Consider the following 16,420-nt stretch of genomic DNA (forward strand, 5'->3'; position numbering starts at 1 on the left):
TCAGTCCTCCAGTTTTTGGCAAAAAAGAGCATGCCTCTCTTTCCCCATGCACCTTACTCACCTGGCCTTGCTCCATGAGACTTACTTTTGTTTCCAAGAATGCAGTGGAGCATGAAAGGACAGCGATTTAATGATGTAGAAGAGGTGAGGACAAAAAATGAGGGAGGTGCTATCAGCCATCCAAACAGATGAGTTTGAAAAATGTTTCCAAGAATGGAATCACAGATTTGACAAATGTCTTACGTGTAATGGAGAGTACTTTGAAGGTGATGTTTGTTTTGAAAAAATTTTTTTAAATACATAGGTTTGAAAAATTCTGGGTTTTTTTGGGGGGGAGGGTACCTCTTGTATATAAATGGAACTTCTCCCAAGGGTGTGTTGATTATGTCCCACTTAAAATAGCATGTGGTGAAGGATTACCATGTCTGGGAAGCAGCTTGAGGTGAACTTCTGGAATGTCACCACCATCACCTCCCAGCAGCCCCGTAATTCCATGGTGACAACTGTCTCTGGCCCTGCTTGGGGCACCCCTCCTAAGCCCCTTCCCAGTAGATCCCTTTTGCACTTCCTGAAAGGGTTGGTGAGGAGGTATTTCTAGATGGGCTTGGGATCGGCAAGATGGTCCCTTGAGTGAGCGGGTTAGAATGAAGCAATCAGCTGATGTGACCACTGGGGATCTGTCTCTGCAGAGACAGGGAAGGGAACCACGCACCATGCAAAGGCTCTTTCATTGTTCACCGCCAGCTTTCCCATTTCTCAACTGGTGGTGGCCATATAAGGTTTCCCCTCCCCCAGCTCCCTCCCCTGCCTCCCTCCTGAACACGTGGGGTTGGCTTGCCAGGCACCACTCCAAATTGTTCTCTTACTCTCGCATGTATCCTAGTCTTGATTCATGCAACATGTAATGAGGCATGTCCGGTGTCTAGCAAGGTGCTGACGGATGTGGGTGTCCCTCATGGCGGGGCAGGGTGCACGGAGGAGATGGCGTTTCAGCTGGATTTTGAAAGATCCATAGCAAGTGGAGCCTCCAGGTTCAGAGGCCATCATCTGCAAAGACTTGGGGAGTCTGACTCTTCAGAGCAGCGAGGTCTAGCGTGGGGCAGTGTTGGCGGGGGCAGGGGGAGGAGGGAAGGAGCTAACCCCTGAAGGTAGGTGGTCAGTGATCAGGACTTGGGGGAATTTTAATTGATCCTCTGGGCGACCAGAGATGATATTTAAGCACAAGTAGGAACCATATCAGCAGCCTGGGGTACTTGCTCTAGGGCATGCTGCAAAGAGATCGGAGTTGTTTAAGCAAAGAGCTAGAGGGAGCGTAACCTAGGCCACTGGTTTTGGGGGGGAGGGTGTCAAAGTGAGAGGAAGATTGGCAAGATTTAGGCGACCAGAGACAGAACCTAGTGGCCAGCATGTCCTGTGTGTGTCCGGAGCAGCTCCTGCCGTTCATCTTACAGTGGCACCAAACGGGGCCCAGGCCACCTTGGTCTCCACTCCACCCAAGCCCACAGAGAAGGGCTTGTCTCAGGAAGGGGGTGCTGTGGCTTAGATTGAAGGCTCTGCTGGGTGCAGAGAGGGCTTGCTTGGAGGAAATGGGGCACAGCTCACCCCCACCCACCAGCCTGCGTTGGCCTCCAGGCTACTAAGCACCCCTTTCTTTTCCTGCTCTCCAGGGTCCACAGCCACCCAGGGCGTGCATCGCTTTCCCCTGCTCCCCGTTCCAGGGGAAATATATCATGGCTCCTGGTCTCAAGGTGGCCTTCAGCTCCCAGGTCACCCCCGCCAAGGACGATGTACAGTATTATGCTGAAGCAACTTTATGGGCAGCCCCTTAAACTGCAAGCTTCTGCCCATGATGAATGGAGCGCTTCTGGTTGTGTAGCCAACTGCTCACGGGGCCTAGCAAGCCTGCACAACCCGCATGCAGGCATCTTGTTAGGCTTGTTCCGCCCCAGACCCCATAAATAAATAGCAGAATGTGTCTGGGTGCTTCGGGGCTGGAGTATGGAAATAGAGGCACCGCATAAATAATACATATTTACAAAACAAATGTATCAATGCATTAGCGGGCATCACCGTTGCCAAATCATCTAGCTTAACAACCATGGAAAGCTCCAAGGGGGCTGCCAGTGATTGGCTTCCATCCATCAGTGTGCATCAGCGGTCGAGATGACCGCCGAGGGGAGGGGGCCCGCCTGTGCACTGACCTTGAGGCCTTTGAAGTGAGGCAAGTGGTGAGATTGCAGGTGGGCACCCTGACACACAGCTCTTCTGCCAACGTGCGGAACCTAGCGGCCGTGTGTTCCTGCAGATGTCTGAAGGTCTGCCGCCAAGCATAAGGCTGATGAGTACCAAGGTGCAGGATGCAGCGCGTTGCACTTCAGAAGGATGGTGGGCTGGGGCAGGGGGGACGAGGGGTGGATGTTCTAATTATGCAGATTTGCTTTGGCTGGTGAAGGGACCCAGCAAATTGGCTTTCCAAGTGACTCGTCCAGAGCCCCTCATTTGGGGCCATTCCCCCTCAAAGTGGGGGTTGGACTATCAGAAAACCAGTCCCCTGTCATAGCTGCCCCTTTTGGAGCTCTGACCCTCACCGGACATCTGGATCTGGCATCTGGGGCGCTGAAGCAGCAGCTGACAGGATGGCCGCCAGAGTGGGCGCCCCTCCCCTCCGTTGTAATGGCACAATGCTGGATTTCCGTATTTTAAATGAAAAATATATGCAGTTAGCTGTGCGCTGACAATGTCCTTGAGGATTCGACAGTGAGATTTTCCAGCAGTTGGTCTTCGTTAGGACCCTGGCGGTGTTTAATAAGGCAGTCGAACTGCTGGCTCCTTGGGTTCCTGTTTGTTCTCCGAGGGCTCAGGGGCTGCTGCGGTAAGCACATCGACCAGAGCTGATCATTACAAGGGCGTACGCCACCATGAATAAAAATGTCACACGTTTTCCCATCTCACAGCGGTACAAAATGTCAGCCCTGTCAAACACACATTGCAGGGAGCTGTGTGCAGTCCGTACAAATTGGAGAGCTGCATATTCCCCCAGCCTTCTGATATTCTTCATTTGAAGCTGAAGAAAAACAGTTGTTAACCTATTAGCTAGGATTTTAAACTCTGCTGAGGCGGTGGATGGGTAGACTTTGACACAGATAGAAATGTATTCCAGGGTCCAGGAATTTGAAAACCAGGTTCTCCAGCCATTTGTTCCAAAGAGGGGAAGAGGGGGGAAAAAGGAAGGGGGAGGGAGGTGGGGGGAACCCACCGCTGCCTAGTGAACCTGACTCGCTTGCTCTAACGACACACTGGGGGGATTTGGGAGAGATTTCCCATCTAAGTTTTCCATTGCTGCACGCTTTCAGATTCCACTCCAAATGTCTCTTGCATTTTCGGATAGCCCCGGGGCGCCACCTGTTAGACCATCCTCTAGGTTGAGACTTTTTCCTGGTCGAAGCACACCAATGAGGCTGCCAGCCTTGCGGCCAGAGCAGCTCGCATGACTGTTGGCAATGAGTATCTCTGCTAGCCTTCAGATGCTGAGCAATGGCCTTACAGATAATCCCATGCTGCTTTCAGTCTCTTGGACCAGCATCTATTTTCCACCAGAAACAGTGCCAAGCCCTGTACCAGGAGGCAGAAGTCCCGCCGTGACGGCCCTCCAGGTGCTCGCCGTCCAGAGGGATGTGGTCAAGTGATTAGATTTCAGTGTCCAAGAGCTTCCTGGGTAGTGGAACAGGACAAGAAATGACTGTCAACCCAGGAAGAGTAAAAAGGAGAGCCGAGTCCTGAAGGGCGGGCGAACAGGAAGCCATCCGGCGGGAGGGAACATGGGGAGGGCACAGAGAACCACAAGCATGGTGGAAGGGGTGGTGACCCAGAAGGGGACAGGCTGGACTCGTGTAGGCCTGTGAGGCTGGTGGGGAAGGGGCTGGGGATGGAAAGGCCCAGGGGACAGAGCACTCCCTGGGCTGCCGTGGGCTGGGTGGACCCTGGGGCCAGGGAGGACAGTTTGGAGGCTGTCATCATCACCTAGTGGCTGCCACAATGGGCTCAAGCACTGGAATGATTGTGAGGATGGCACAGGACCGGGTGGTGGGATGGCGAAGGGTTGGAACCAACTCGATGACACCTAATGATAACATCATCGCCTGGCCAAAAGGTTCCATTTACAGAGGGCGCTCGCTGTGAGTTCTAGCTAAGCAACTACAAAACCAGGAGAAGGTTTTTATTTCCATTTCTTAGTGGCATACTGTTTGGGGTGGACATCATTCCAGCGATGATAAATTAGCCTGGTTTTGCTGAGCTGGCCCTGGCTCGGAAAGGCAGTGAGCAAGCCCTCTCCGAGTAGGGATCCCTGGCCTGGTGAAATGCATGCGGCTGCAGAGATGAGCCCATATATGTTGTCAGAACAGACTGAGCCAGACAGCAGGCTCACAGGATGTTAGGAAGAGCTACCCAGGGAGAGAGGAGCCCCCTTGATCGTAAGAGAAGATGTTTCAGTGTCTTTCTTCTGCTCCATTTATCTTGGGTTGGATGGACGCTATAGGCATCTTTGGGGTTGGACAAACATGGATCCTGGCTCTGTTGCCTGTCAGCTGTGAGGCTCAGCCTGCGCAAGTCACTCCACCATGCCACCTCAGTTTCTTCATCTGCAAAATGGGGATGTCACTACCCCGTAGGGTGATGGAGATCAGCCAAGACTTCGTATGTAGAGCTCCTAGCACAGGGCCTTGTACCGAGCAAGTACCGAAAAACAGTTGCTCCTGGTTGTATCAGAGGGAATAAGGTAGAAACCAAACCCATTGCCACTGAGTGGATTCCACCTTGTAAAGACCCTGTGGGACTGAGTGGCACTGCCCTACAGGGTTTCTAAGGCCGTCAGCTTCACAGAGGCAGACTGCCACATCTTTCTCCTTCCGAGCAGCCCGTGGATTTGAACCACCAGCCTTGCAGTGAGCAGCCAGGCGCTTAGCTGGTGCATCACCAGGGCTGCTCTCAGAGGCAAGAAGCCTCTCCCAGCATCTGGAAGCCCCCCTCTAGCTCCACCACATACCTCCTGGGAATGTGACCCAGGCACTGGCAATGGCATCCCAGATGGCTACCCCAGGGTAGGTAGCCATGAATCACCCACCTCCTGCGCCTCTTGGGCAGAGAATGGCACTCGTCAGCAAGTCCCCTGCCCTGCCTGGCCACCGGCTGCATCTGGTGCCAGAGCCCCAGCCACCAATGGGATGCCACCTATTCAGCCTTGCAGCTGCTCCTGACTAAAAACAAAAGACTGCCCTCCCCCACACATGCACCCGCTGATGGCCCTCCTCCCCTCCCCCTCTGTCCCCCAAGCGGCTGGGGTCACCAGGCCCCCTCACAGCCTTCCCTCACAGCTGCCTCACTGCTTTTGTTCAGCATGTGAACTTCCCCGTCAGCCGAGCTCCTTGCACGGGAAGTAATCAGGGATCTTGACAAGACTTCAAACCACAAATGCCACTACAAATTAACCAGCACCACTACAAAATACTACTCCTGTCAGCATCAGGGAGAATGCACTGCTGTTCAGGACCAGCATGGGCCGCCTTTCAGCACAGCGCTCACTCAGAGCAAAGTGCCGGCTGGCCCCAGAGAGCCACCTGGCAAGGTGACTCTGAGTTGTCCCTCCTAGGATGAGAGCAGGCGCAGGCCTGCGGGGCCCATCCCTGCATGCCACCCTCAACGCCCATTAGGACAGCAAGCGGTGGGCTGATGGGGCCTGACTTTGGCCTCTGGCCACCGCCACCAACTTTCCAGTGCACGTGTGTGAATTTGGGCAGGAGGCGCTGGCTTCCTTGTCTGTGGAGGGAGAGCTCGTATTGATAGTGCCTGTATCCCAGAGTTGTTCTGATTGGCCAGCCTATTTTGTGGGTTCCAAGATGAGAGCCCCTCCCATCACCTTCCTTGCCCATGAAGAACCTCCTCCCTGTTGCTTCAGGTGGGACCCTCATCTTCATTCAGCGCTTCCAGAGAGCCTCATGCAGGAGGCAACCCCCCTTCTCCATCTGCCCCCCTCTCCCCCATTACAGCTGGTTACCTCAGGCTCCCAAGATTCCCTTCCTGGGCCCCCTGCCCCTGTACTGTGGAGCAGAGCTCCACCCACTGTCCTCCCTGGAAACCTGAAGCGGAAACAGCATTTGATCCTCCCCAACAAGCAGGGCCCGCTCCAGTGCAGGCTGGACGAAGAGGATTGGAAATAATGACAGGAGTCGAGGGACAGGCGCAGGCTGTGCCTGAGAGGGCTGGTTGGGCATTTCAAAGGAGACACTTCACCAAAATACCGCTTCAATGCGCTCCTTTTTGGAGGCATATCAAAAGAAGCCCTCTTTTATTTCCATACCTTGCATAATAGCAGATTTCCAGTCCTGAAGGGTAGCGGAGCCTTGCTCTCAGCCCAGAGGCCCTTTGTAAAGAAAGCTACAGAAAGCTTTGTCTTCCCCTCCCAACCGGGGGGCTCGCGCACAGGTCAGCATTGATGTGGCTACTAGCCGGGGAAATTAACCAGGTGAACTCTTTGCTCGTTAAACAGTGACGAGTTTAATTGTGAATTTCTCTCAACCTCTCCCTTCCTGGCAGTCTGTCTGGTTGGGGCACATCCCTGGGACAAACTGAGAAGTCCCTCGCCATCTGTCCTGCTTCCTCAGGGACCCCAGGGACCCTGGGCCAGGCAGGGGGTGTCTGGGGGTAGTGGGGTGGTGTTGAATTGTTCAGAACACGATTCAAAGAATCTGCTGCCTCCTTTGGTGCCAGCCTCGAGGTCAGTTTTTGTGTTGCGAGCTGCTGTGGGCATGCCCATCTTCTTTTCAGAACCCCTTGGAAAAGGCCTCGAGGGCTGTCTGTCTCCCGGGGCAGGTTCTCCCAGTACCACCCCCACCCAGCTTATGTACGTGAGCCTCCACCCTCAGCAAGGCAGGCTGGGTCCTGTGGTCTCAGACTTGGCCGGCTTCTACCTCGGGTCCCCTTTCTTGAGATCTAGCCTGTCTCCCTGCTGACTCTTGACACTGCACGGTCTACACTGCCCTTACATCATATTTGTCCCCACAAAGCCCACCTCCACCCCCCACTGCTGATTCTGACCTCACAGAGCTTTTAAATCATGGTCTGAGATGGTATGTGTGCATGTGCCCCCTCATCCACTCACACACACACACACTCACAGCACGCACATCAACAGGCTCTCTCCCCAGCCCATAATCAACTTGCAGAGAGACCTTCTAAAGTCCTGTCATGTACCTCTTCTATGTGACCCTGGGTGATCCTTGCCCCCTTCAATCTGTAAGACGGGGTGACGATAACCCTTCTCCCTGCACAAGGAGTTCCCGAGCCTGCACGTGGGCCAGCAGCCGGTTCTGTACCGAAAGGCCAGGTGGGTGGCAAAGTGCTTTGGCCATGCCCACAGTGATGGCAGAGTGACACCCCTTGCAAGAATGGAGCGCCACCCCACCCCACCCCCCATATAGACTGCGCTCTCTGCCCCCAAGCCAGCACCTGGCAGTTGAGCATTTCTACCCGGGGCTCCGCACGGGTCGCCCCTCATCCATGCCACCCAGGTAATTAAGTTGATTTTCCAACACAGCTTCCCCTCCTGACCTTTTGGAAACAATGTGTTTCGCAGCATCAACAAATTAACTGCAAATCAGATGCTGTACTCAGAAATGTGGGTTTACTAGCCTATGAGTACACTCACCTGGCCCCCTCGGCTGACAGAAACGCCGGGGGCCAGGCAGACACAGCGGAGGCCAAGGAGTCCCTCTCTTCCCTACGACCTCCATGTCAATTACACGTTCGGGCTTACCCACGCTGTGTTCTAGGCTCCCAGCAGTCACAGTCACGTGGCCAGGGGCGGGGTGTTGGCAGTATTCCATAGGCCAAGGCAGGAGGGGTGGACACTCTGGAAGAGGAGCATCTGCCCTCAGAGTGCCACTCAGCTTCCTCCCATCCATCTTTGACCCCAAGGTCTCACAGCATACGTGTCAGACGACGTCCTTCCCAGACGGAACCCCTCCCATTGCTGTCGGAATGAAGCCCAAACTTCTTCGCCTGCTATTGGAGGCCCGATGGGGTCGCTATGAGTCAGAATCAACTCTGTGGCAGTGCGTTTGGTATTGGGGTTTTTCAGTATCTGACCTCCTACGACCTCCATGGCCCCGCCCCCTCCTCCGACTGGCCTTCGCTCTCCTCCTGGCAGACGACCTGCGGTTCCCCTAAACGTTGTGCCCTGAATGCACACACCTCTGGGGCTTCCCCCAAGTTGGGCCCTCCACCAAGAATACTAACGACTTCTCGAGTCCCAACTCAGATCTTGCCCTTTGGGAGCTGGTCCTGAATTCCCTACCACCCCCAGGCAGGATACGCACGCCCACGGACCTCGGCATCCCCTTCATGAGAATGGGAGCTGGGACCCCATCCTGTACCATTTGACCCCTCCGCCTGGCACGTCAGCCCCACTGTGTGTAAAATGAAAGAGCAGATGCAGCACGCAGGGCTTTGGAATGCACTGCAGACAGACACCCACATCAGGGAAGAAGGGGAAGTGCCAGCCGCTCTTGCTGCCCCTGTTGTTTCCCTCTCTCAGGAACATATGGGGAGCCCTGGTGGCGTAGTGGTGGTTGTGCATTTGGGCTCTAACCACAAGGTCAGCAGTTAGAAATCACCAGCCAGCTCAAAGGGTGAAAGACCATACGTTTTACTCCCGTGAAGAGTTGTACGCTCGGAAGCCCACAGGGGCAGTTCTGCCCTGTCCTGTAGAGTCACTAGGAGTCAGAACTGACTCAATGGCAGTGAATTTGGTTTGCTTTAAGGTACATAGTTCTAAGAAGAGCTTCTGACTTCAGAAGGGACAAGGATGAGAAAAACCATGTCAGAAAGGATCGTAGATGACTTTGAAATTTTTAGTTAACAAATAGCACCGGCGTACTAAGAATATCGTCTGGTTTTAGCTCCCTTTTACTAATCAGGTGACCTTCTGCTAGTGCCTCGCGGTCTCAGGGAGAGAACACCTCCTGGCTCATGAGAAACACCCCATAGTGAGTTCTGAGATCTTGTTTCCCAAGCACTGTTTCCTGCCACACTCACTGGGAATTCACCTTTCTCTTCCTGGTGGGAAGGCGTCCCCATTGTGCATCCTCGCGTCTGGATATACTCAGAATTTAGGGGCACAACCCACTTCCAGGCCCTCAGTGTCTGGTTCCCTTGGAACTGGCCCATTCTTGGTTGCTTGTGCGACGTTGTGTTTGTATCTCTCCGGTTGTGCAGAGGAGCTCTGGTGGTGTAGTGGTTATGCGTTGGACTGTGCTCCCCGTGATTGGCAGTTACTCCTGTAAACAGTTACAGTCTCAGAAACCCGCAGGGAGTTGCTATGAGTCAGCATTGACTTCATGACAGGAAGTGAGATCCAGTTGTGTCAGAACATTCTGGACCACCTTACCCTCTCGGTGTCTTTAAATCCTCTGGTTTACTCCGCTGAGCCTCAAGGTTGGCTATGGATCAGAGGCTGCTCTCCTCCCAAAGTCACCCACAGAAGAATCAACACTGGATGGTTCTCTGCTGGTGGAAGGAACATCAAGTTAGTTACAGAATCCAGAGAACTGACAAGTGTTGAGTTCCTACTATGTGCCGGGAAGTGTAACACACAAATTATGTGCTGAATGCCTATAAGGTATCAAGTCCTATACCCGACCCCAAGATCAAGAGAGAAATGGGACAAATAAGTCTATCGTTGCAATCCATACTACGTGCTGAGAAGGAAGAGCACTTGGCAGACTTGAATGTGCAGTGGCAGAGCTGTGACTCACCATGCTCAGGCAAGGGGGACCTCCCAGCAGAAGGGGTGCTGGAGTCAGATCATTTAGAAGGATACGTGGAGCTTCTCAGGGTAAGACAAAAGGAAACAGAGCAGGAAAAGCATGAGCCATGAGCAAGTAGTTGAGTATGTGGACCCTGCCCGTCCTGCAGAGATGGGCAGGCCCAGAACCTGGGATGCTTCTGGCAGGATGTTTTTTAATTGAGGTGAAATCCACATCCCATGAAATTTAACCACATTCGAAGTATGTCATCCAGTGGCATTTAGTATATTCACTGTGTTTACAACCACTACCTCAATCTGGTTCTGAAACATCATCGTTCCCACATTGGACCGCATACCCATGAAGCAGTGGCAGCCTCTCTCTGGCCCTGGCCACTACCAGCTTGCATCTGTCTCTCTGGATTTACCTACTCTGGGCATTTTCTATCAAGGGAATCATACAGCGTGTGACCCCTTCTCTCTGGCTTCGTTAGCACCAGGCAGTATTTCCCAGGGGTTATTAATGGGTGTTATAAGAAGAGAGTCCATGTCCACATAAATTTGAGAGAAAGGCTTTTGTAAACCAAGGTAACGGGTATTGTAACAGGCTTTTGAGTTTCTTGTTCTGCCTCGTGTTTTATTTCAAGTCTCGGCAGCATTTGTGGTGCTAACAGCCTTTGGGGGTCCTCAAAAGGACCAAGACAGTCCACAGCTTTCCCCAGACTTTCCAGCCTTTTCCCCTTGGAGGATTCATCTCCAAGATGGTTTTCTCTGGAGGCCTTGTGAAATGCTGGCCTGGTTGGGCATCTTTGTTAAGTCCATCAGGAACAAGGGTAGAAGGTGGAGTGGGAGGGCGCAGATGCTGAAGGTAGGGAAACCTGCCGTTGCTGCTGCGGCAAGGTGCCGCCAAGATTTTCAACCCAGTATTAACAGAGCAGAACTGCCCCAGAGGGTTTTCTGAGGCACTCTGATGGAGCTGTCGGGTGAGCACGTAGCCATGGTAATCTCTACAGGGGCTCCAGGTCTTGCTCGCATGGGGCTACTGGGGAGATCCCCATCACTCAGCAGTGAGTGCTCACCCACTGCTGTGCCACCGGGGCTCCATGAGGATGATAGTTCCTAACGTCTATTGTCCAACATTGTCTGGACACAGCTCCTTAGATGTATTCCCAGCAGCCTCTCCAGTAGGGGGTGTGGCCACCTGTACTTTGCCTATGAGTCCCTCACCCGTAGTAAGAGGGAACTAACTGAGAGCCAAGACTTTTGGACCCCAGAGGCCGCCACACTGAGCAGCTGCCACACGGTTGCCCAGCCCAGCAGGTCTGGACAGGTTCCATGTCACAGAAGAGGCAGCTGAACTCTGAGGCAGGGCAGTGAGGCGGGAGAAGTTGCCCCAGTGGAGAGGACAAGCACGAGAGAAGCAGAGAGGCGGTCAGTCGGGGGTGGCATGTGAGAGAGCGGGATCTGGAGCTAACTCACGCCTCAGGGGTTGGGGATTTGAACCTCCGGCCTTGGGTTTACGGCCCAATGCTTGTCCCTAGCTCCTTTTAATGTGCCACGGGAAGGGGGGGCAATTTCCCACCGAGTGTGCGTAGGTCACTCTGACAGACCCTCTACTGGGCCCCACGCCTCCAGGGACCACTGAGGCACAGCTCCACCCTCCTGCGGTCAGCTGTAGAATACGAGCTGTAAGCAGGTTTGACATCAAAATATGACTCTTTCCAAGTGAACTTCCAATTGGCACCATCCAGGAAGAAAAGAAACAGGTGAAATCAATTTTAAAATAGTTTCTATGACCCAATATATCCCAAATACAACACTTGTATCCATAAATGTTCAAAGAGTCATTTGAACTCGAATGAACATTAAAAACTTGCCAATGAGCTTTCTAACGTTTGGTTTTCATACGAAGTCTCTGAGCACCAGTATGCATTTCACACATACAGCATCGTAGGTCAGACTGCCTGCTGGCCCATGTTGGGTAGTGCAGCTCTGGCCCTGGTGGAAAATCGGCGGGCCAACCAAGTGGTGGGGTAGCAAAGAGCCAACTGGATGCCTCCCAGGGATGGCATTCGTGGGTTTAGTGTGGATTTTGACCATCCTCACCTGGCCGACCCATCTCCCACACCTGCTCCGGGTATCTAGGTGGGCAGCCTGTTTGAAAGGGGTAGCCTGGCTTGAGGATCAAGCCAAGAAGTCCTTGGGTCTTGACTCCAACTCTGGACTTCAGAAACCACGCGCTCTGTGCATCTCCTCACCAGACCTTTCTGAGGCCGTATATGTCTGCAAGCCTCGTGCAAAGTCCTGCAGACACACTGATGGGTCCTGCTGGGAACTGGAGTGTTCAAATGTTGTGGGGAGGGGATGGTCCCACAGGGCAGTGGGGCCACTGGAGGCAGCACCTCCTGGGCACGGGGCAGTGGAGGCTTCCTGAGGCCACATCTCCCAGCACAGCATCGAAGGGCAAGCACACACATACACACACACACACACCCCACCACCCCCAGACAGTTCAGGATGAGCTACATCACTGCATCTGTGGGCACCAGCGCCAGGGCTGTTTAAGGGTCTGCCTGGGGTGGACCTGGGAAAGGTCGGAAGGCTCTGTGTAGGGGATGGGAGGAGGGGGAGGTACATAGGACCCAGGTCGTAGAGAACTTGGAAAGCTATCACCCAGGGACAGAAGAGGGCATGGTCAATGTCTGACTTTAGAGAGAGTCCCCTGGGCCTATGTGAAGAATGGCCTGGAGTTTGAGACCAGGTCAGGGACTCCTGCAGGGGCGACTGCCGTCATCTAGACCAGAAACCAGGCCAGAACCGGAGAATCGGAAGAGGGGACAGACCCTGCCTGTGGCCAGTGCACTGTGGGGGGCGGGGAGGCCTGGAGGAGGCCCTCTGGCTCTGGCTTGGCCGGCCGACGGCTTTTCCCCATGCATGTGTGGAAATGGGTCCCCCATCTCAGCGTGTACTGATGTCTAAAGTTTCCGCTTTAATGCAGCCACACAGACTGCTTCCCACCCGACCACCGCCTCCCAAGATACAGCGCTCGTCAAGGCCCGTGAGTAGCCGGAGGTCCCGCTCCTCCCCCTAACACTGCCTGAGCCACTGCCCGCAGCCTGACTAAAACCTTGCCAACGGAAAAGCGGGGGTTTGGGTTTGCCAGCTTCCCTCTCTGCGGGGCATGAACCTGAACTTGCATTCTCCTGGGCCCTCTCCCTCCGTTCTCCTAGCAAGTTCAGCCCACTTGCAGGTCCGAGGTGTAGGTAGCCAGGGAGCCTCCATGTGGTGTGTTTGCCAAGTGTCCATCCATTGAGCAAATCTCATAGACGGGTCCATATTTCTAGCCAATGAGCTCTAAAGCCTAACTCTAAACGCCTCTCCCTCAAAAGGTTGCAGGAGTCTGGCAGCAAGGGTCTCATTCCTGCTAGATCTTGGTTTGGAGATGCATTTGATGTACCTTCCCAAGGGCGGAGACAACGCCCAGAGAATATGCAGCGAGCCCCCCTCCCCCCAACAGAGGCAGGTGCTCCTCTTCTGGGCCTCACATGGAGCCCCACCTACCCCTATCCTGTCAAGAGCACAGCATGGGTAGAAAAACAGGCAGTCCCCAACCCGACCCTGGAATGGGGCGCAGGAGGGCAACCCCTGCGTATACAAAGACGAATGTGGTGGACCACTGTTGGGGTGGGCCCCATACTCGGTACTGGCGAAGTCATTTTCTTTCCCGTAAGATCAGACTTTTTGGCAGCGCTGAGGTCTGATGACTTTAGCAGGTGCCTTTCAGACAGGAAGCCAGCCAGGCCCCTTGAGGTGACGGCTGTTTCCCAAGAGAAGAGTTTCTAAGTCCATTGTTCATGGCAGCCACCACCCCCGCAGCCAAGCACTAGAGTCCAGGGCTCCTGTCCAGCTGTGGTCAGGGTTCCCTACAAACTGGTGCCCCCGCCCCCTCACAAGGGTCCAGATCCATCTTGTAAAGCGTAGGGAGGTCCAGGTGGGCTGTAGCCGTTCTGGACTGCGAGTGTGTTTCTAACCCCCAGTGCATGCACCAGCGTGGATGGGGTGGTGGTTCCTCTCTGCCTGGTGTGGACATTGTATGACAATTCTTTCTGCCTTTCCTACTGTATTGGGGCCAGTGGGGGCTTTCGGAAAGCTGTGTGCGGTACCCCTTCTCCATGGAACCTTGTGTGACTGTAAGAGACACCAGACAGGGATTAGCAGCGTGGATTTGGGAGCAGAGGGAGGTAGGCTGGAATCTATACTCCACTGGTCCCCATTTGTGGAGCCCATGACTTCCGGCAGGTACCCGCGCTCTCCCTCTTCCCTCTGTAGCATCCCTTCACTCATAGCACGAACACCCATAAGAGTATCCCATACAGGGCCTGACACAAACAGCTTTTTAAAAAAAACTGCAATCTGTAAGGAATGATCCACTTTATTAATAACTAAGATTCATCTAAGGTTGTACCAGTGGCGAATCGTTCATAGGGACATCATCTCAGTGGCATTGAAGGGGCCTGTTTTACATAGAGATGCCATCATCATCAAGGAAACTCGTGCTCAGGAACTTCACCCAAGTCCCTCAGCTGGCAAGTGGGTCAGCCAGACTCCAGAACTCATGTTCTCTCCAGAACACTGCACTTCCTGGTGCCCCTACTCTCATGCAAGAAGAGGTAGATATGGGGCTGAACCCTCAGTGGAGGGGGAAGAGTCGGCAGCAGCTGTCCAGGCTCCCCACAAAGTCTCTGGAACAGGGTTCTCTTCCAGCAGGGAGACTATTCACACTTATTCAGCCTCCTTTAGGTGCCAAGGACTGTGCTAAACCCTCCCGTCATTGTTATCTATCTTGACAACCGCTGGGAGCCAAGACCACAGAGAAAATACCAGGCTTTGGGCCCAGGCCTGCCACTCTCTCTCTCCATTGCCTTGTTCCTCGCCAGGCCACCTTCCCTTAAGCCAGTGTTATCCAAGGGGCCCTCTCAGAATTCCGTCTAAAGACCTAGGACCTGAATCAGGCAAAGAATCTCTTGGGAAGCATGAATCAGGTCTGGATTACTCTCCTTGGATAAACTTGAGTCGTAAAGACAGATCCAGGGACTCCGTGTTGTCTGGCCCCAGCGACTCTAACTTGGGACAGCAAGCCTTGTAGCTGCCTCCACCAGAGGCGGGCGGGGAGGCCCCTGGCCGGGCCTCACAGCAGTACCCACTTCATTTATGGCACATTGAAAAGGCCTGGTGCGTAGGGCCCACTGTCCTGGGCACGGGAGTCAGAGAAGCCCATGCTGGTGACCCCCATGTGAGCTCTGGGCAGAAGAGGCATGTGACATTGACTTTCTCTGGGCCTTCATTTCATCTCCCATAAATCAGACCTAGTTAATTATTACCATCATCATCATCATCAGTAGGTTTAATGAACTCAGACCAAATCCCTGCCAGGGAATCGATGCCCACTCCCAGCGACCCTGTAGGACTGGGTAGAGTTGCCCCCGGAGGCTTCCCAGACTGTCACTCTTTATGCTAGTAGAAAGCCCCATTTTTCTCTGTTCTTGAGGCAGGTGGTTTCAAACTGCTAACCTTGCAGTTAGCAGCCCAACGCTGTGATCAGGGCTCCTCTGAGGAAAATGAGGTCATGTATGTGTAATGCCTAATATTGCCCCTTGCCATGAAATGGGCAGGCACATTCACCCCTCCCCCTGGTTTGAGAGCCCTAGAAAGTTTGTTTTCTTCATTCCCTGGTCCCCAGGGGCTGCCCTGGTCCCCAGGGGCTGCCCACTCAGTGCATTCAGACAAGCCCCTCCACTCGTGGGGTGAGGAACAGGTTGTGGACCCTGTCAAGGAGCTCAAAGGGACCACCAACAAGCTTGCACGGCCAGATCCAAGAGTTGTTCCATGCCCCAGCCCAGTGGGGTTTTGCCAGGTCACTTAGCTGGGAGCCTTCTAGACTGAGGTGATCTGGAGTGGCCCCGGATGTCGAGGGGAGCCTGCCATTCAGCCTTTCCGGGGGTAGCTTTGTAGTCCGGCACCTGTGGCTGGAGTTCAGATGTTACCAGAGGACTGAGATTCCCTTTGTAGCCAGAAGAAAAAGGAAACGCAGAAGCAAGCCTCACCACTGCCTCTCGGGGGGCGGGGGGCCGAGGCACTTGGGGAGAGCCAGGCTGTGGTTGGCCCGAGTGTGAAGTGCTTTCTAAGCTCTCTATTTATTATTTCTTGCTCACCATTAAAATCAAATGTGCTTGGTGCTTTTGTATTCAATACACGTTTAACCCCGCCGACTTAGATTTCTCAGGTTTTAAATCCAGTGGGGAATTGGCTGGTTTCCCAACTTCTCCCTCAAGTCCCCCTTGAACAGAGCTCGAAATCCCCTGGTTGGCATTTTCTCCCCTGGCAGTGGTGGGGACCACTTGATCTCTTGTGTGTGTGTATGTGTTTCCCCCCTCGTGCCCAGCCCCTGCCCTCCCTAAGCACCCCGGAGAGATGGATGCAGTTGCTGAAATATGACGGCCCCGTTGTCGGCAGCGTCCTGTGACTTGGGTTTAATTAAACCATTTTGCCCATGTGTGTCAGAGTCTGGCTGTGGCTGTCCATTGGCGGCAGAGAGAATGAGTGAGTGAGTGAGTGAGTGAG

At 53.9% G+C, this 16,420-nt stretch overlaps 1 protein-coding gene across 5 annotated transcripts in view; it reads left to right on the forward strand.

The window, feature by feature from the left end:
- Positions 1-16,420, forward strand: part of DENND1A (DENN domain containing 1A) — a 624,449-nt gene that overhangs the window by 584,913 nt on the left and 23,116 nt on the right. For 3 of the 5 annotated variants that reach the window (XM_030885630.2, XM_045290194.1, XM_045290192.1), the window contains one exon: positions 12,798-12,857. The exons of the other annotated variants lie outside the window; for them this stretch is intronic. In XM_030885630.2, the coding sequence (XP_030741490.1) occupies positions 12,798-12,857 (60 nt within the window). The remainder of the gene's footprint in view (positions 1-12,797; positions 12,858-16,420) is intronic. 5 annotated transcript variants of the gene reach the window in all.

The sequence above is a fragment of the Echinops telfairi genome, unplaced genomic scaffold (genome assembly GCF_000313985.2).
Source record: "Echinops telfairi isolate 266 unplaced genomic scaffold, ASM31398v2 ScPeMD7_32;HRSCAF=126, whole genome shotgun sequence".
NCBI classification, from domain to species: domain Eukaryota; kingdom Metazoa; phylum Chordata; class Mammalia; order Afrosoricida; family Tenrecidae; genus Echinops; species Echinops telfairi.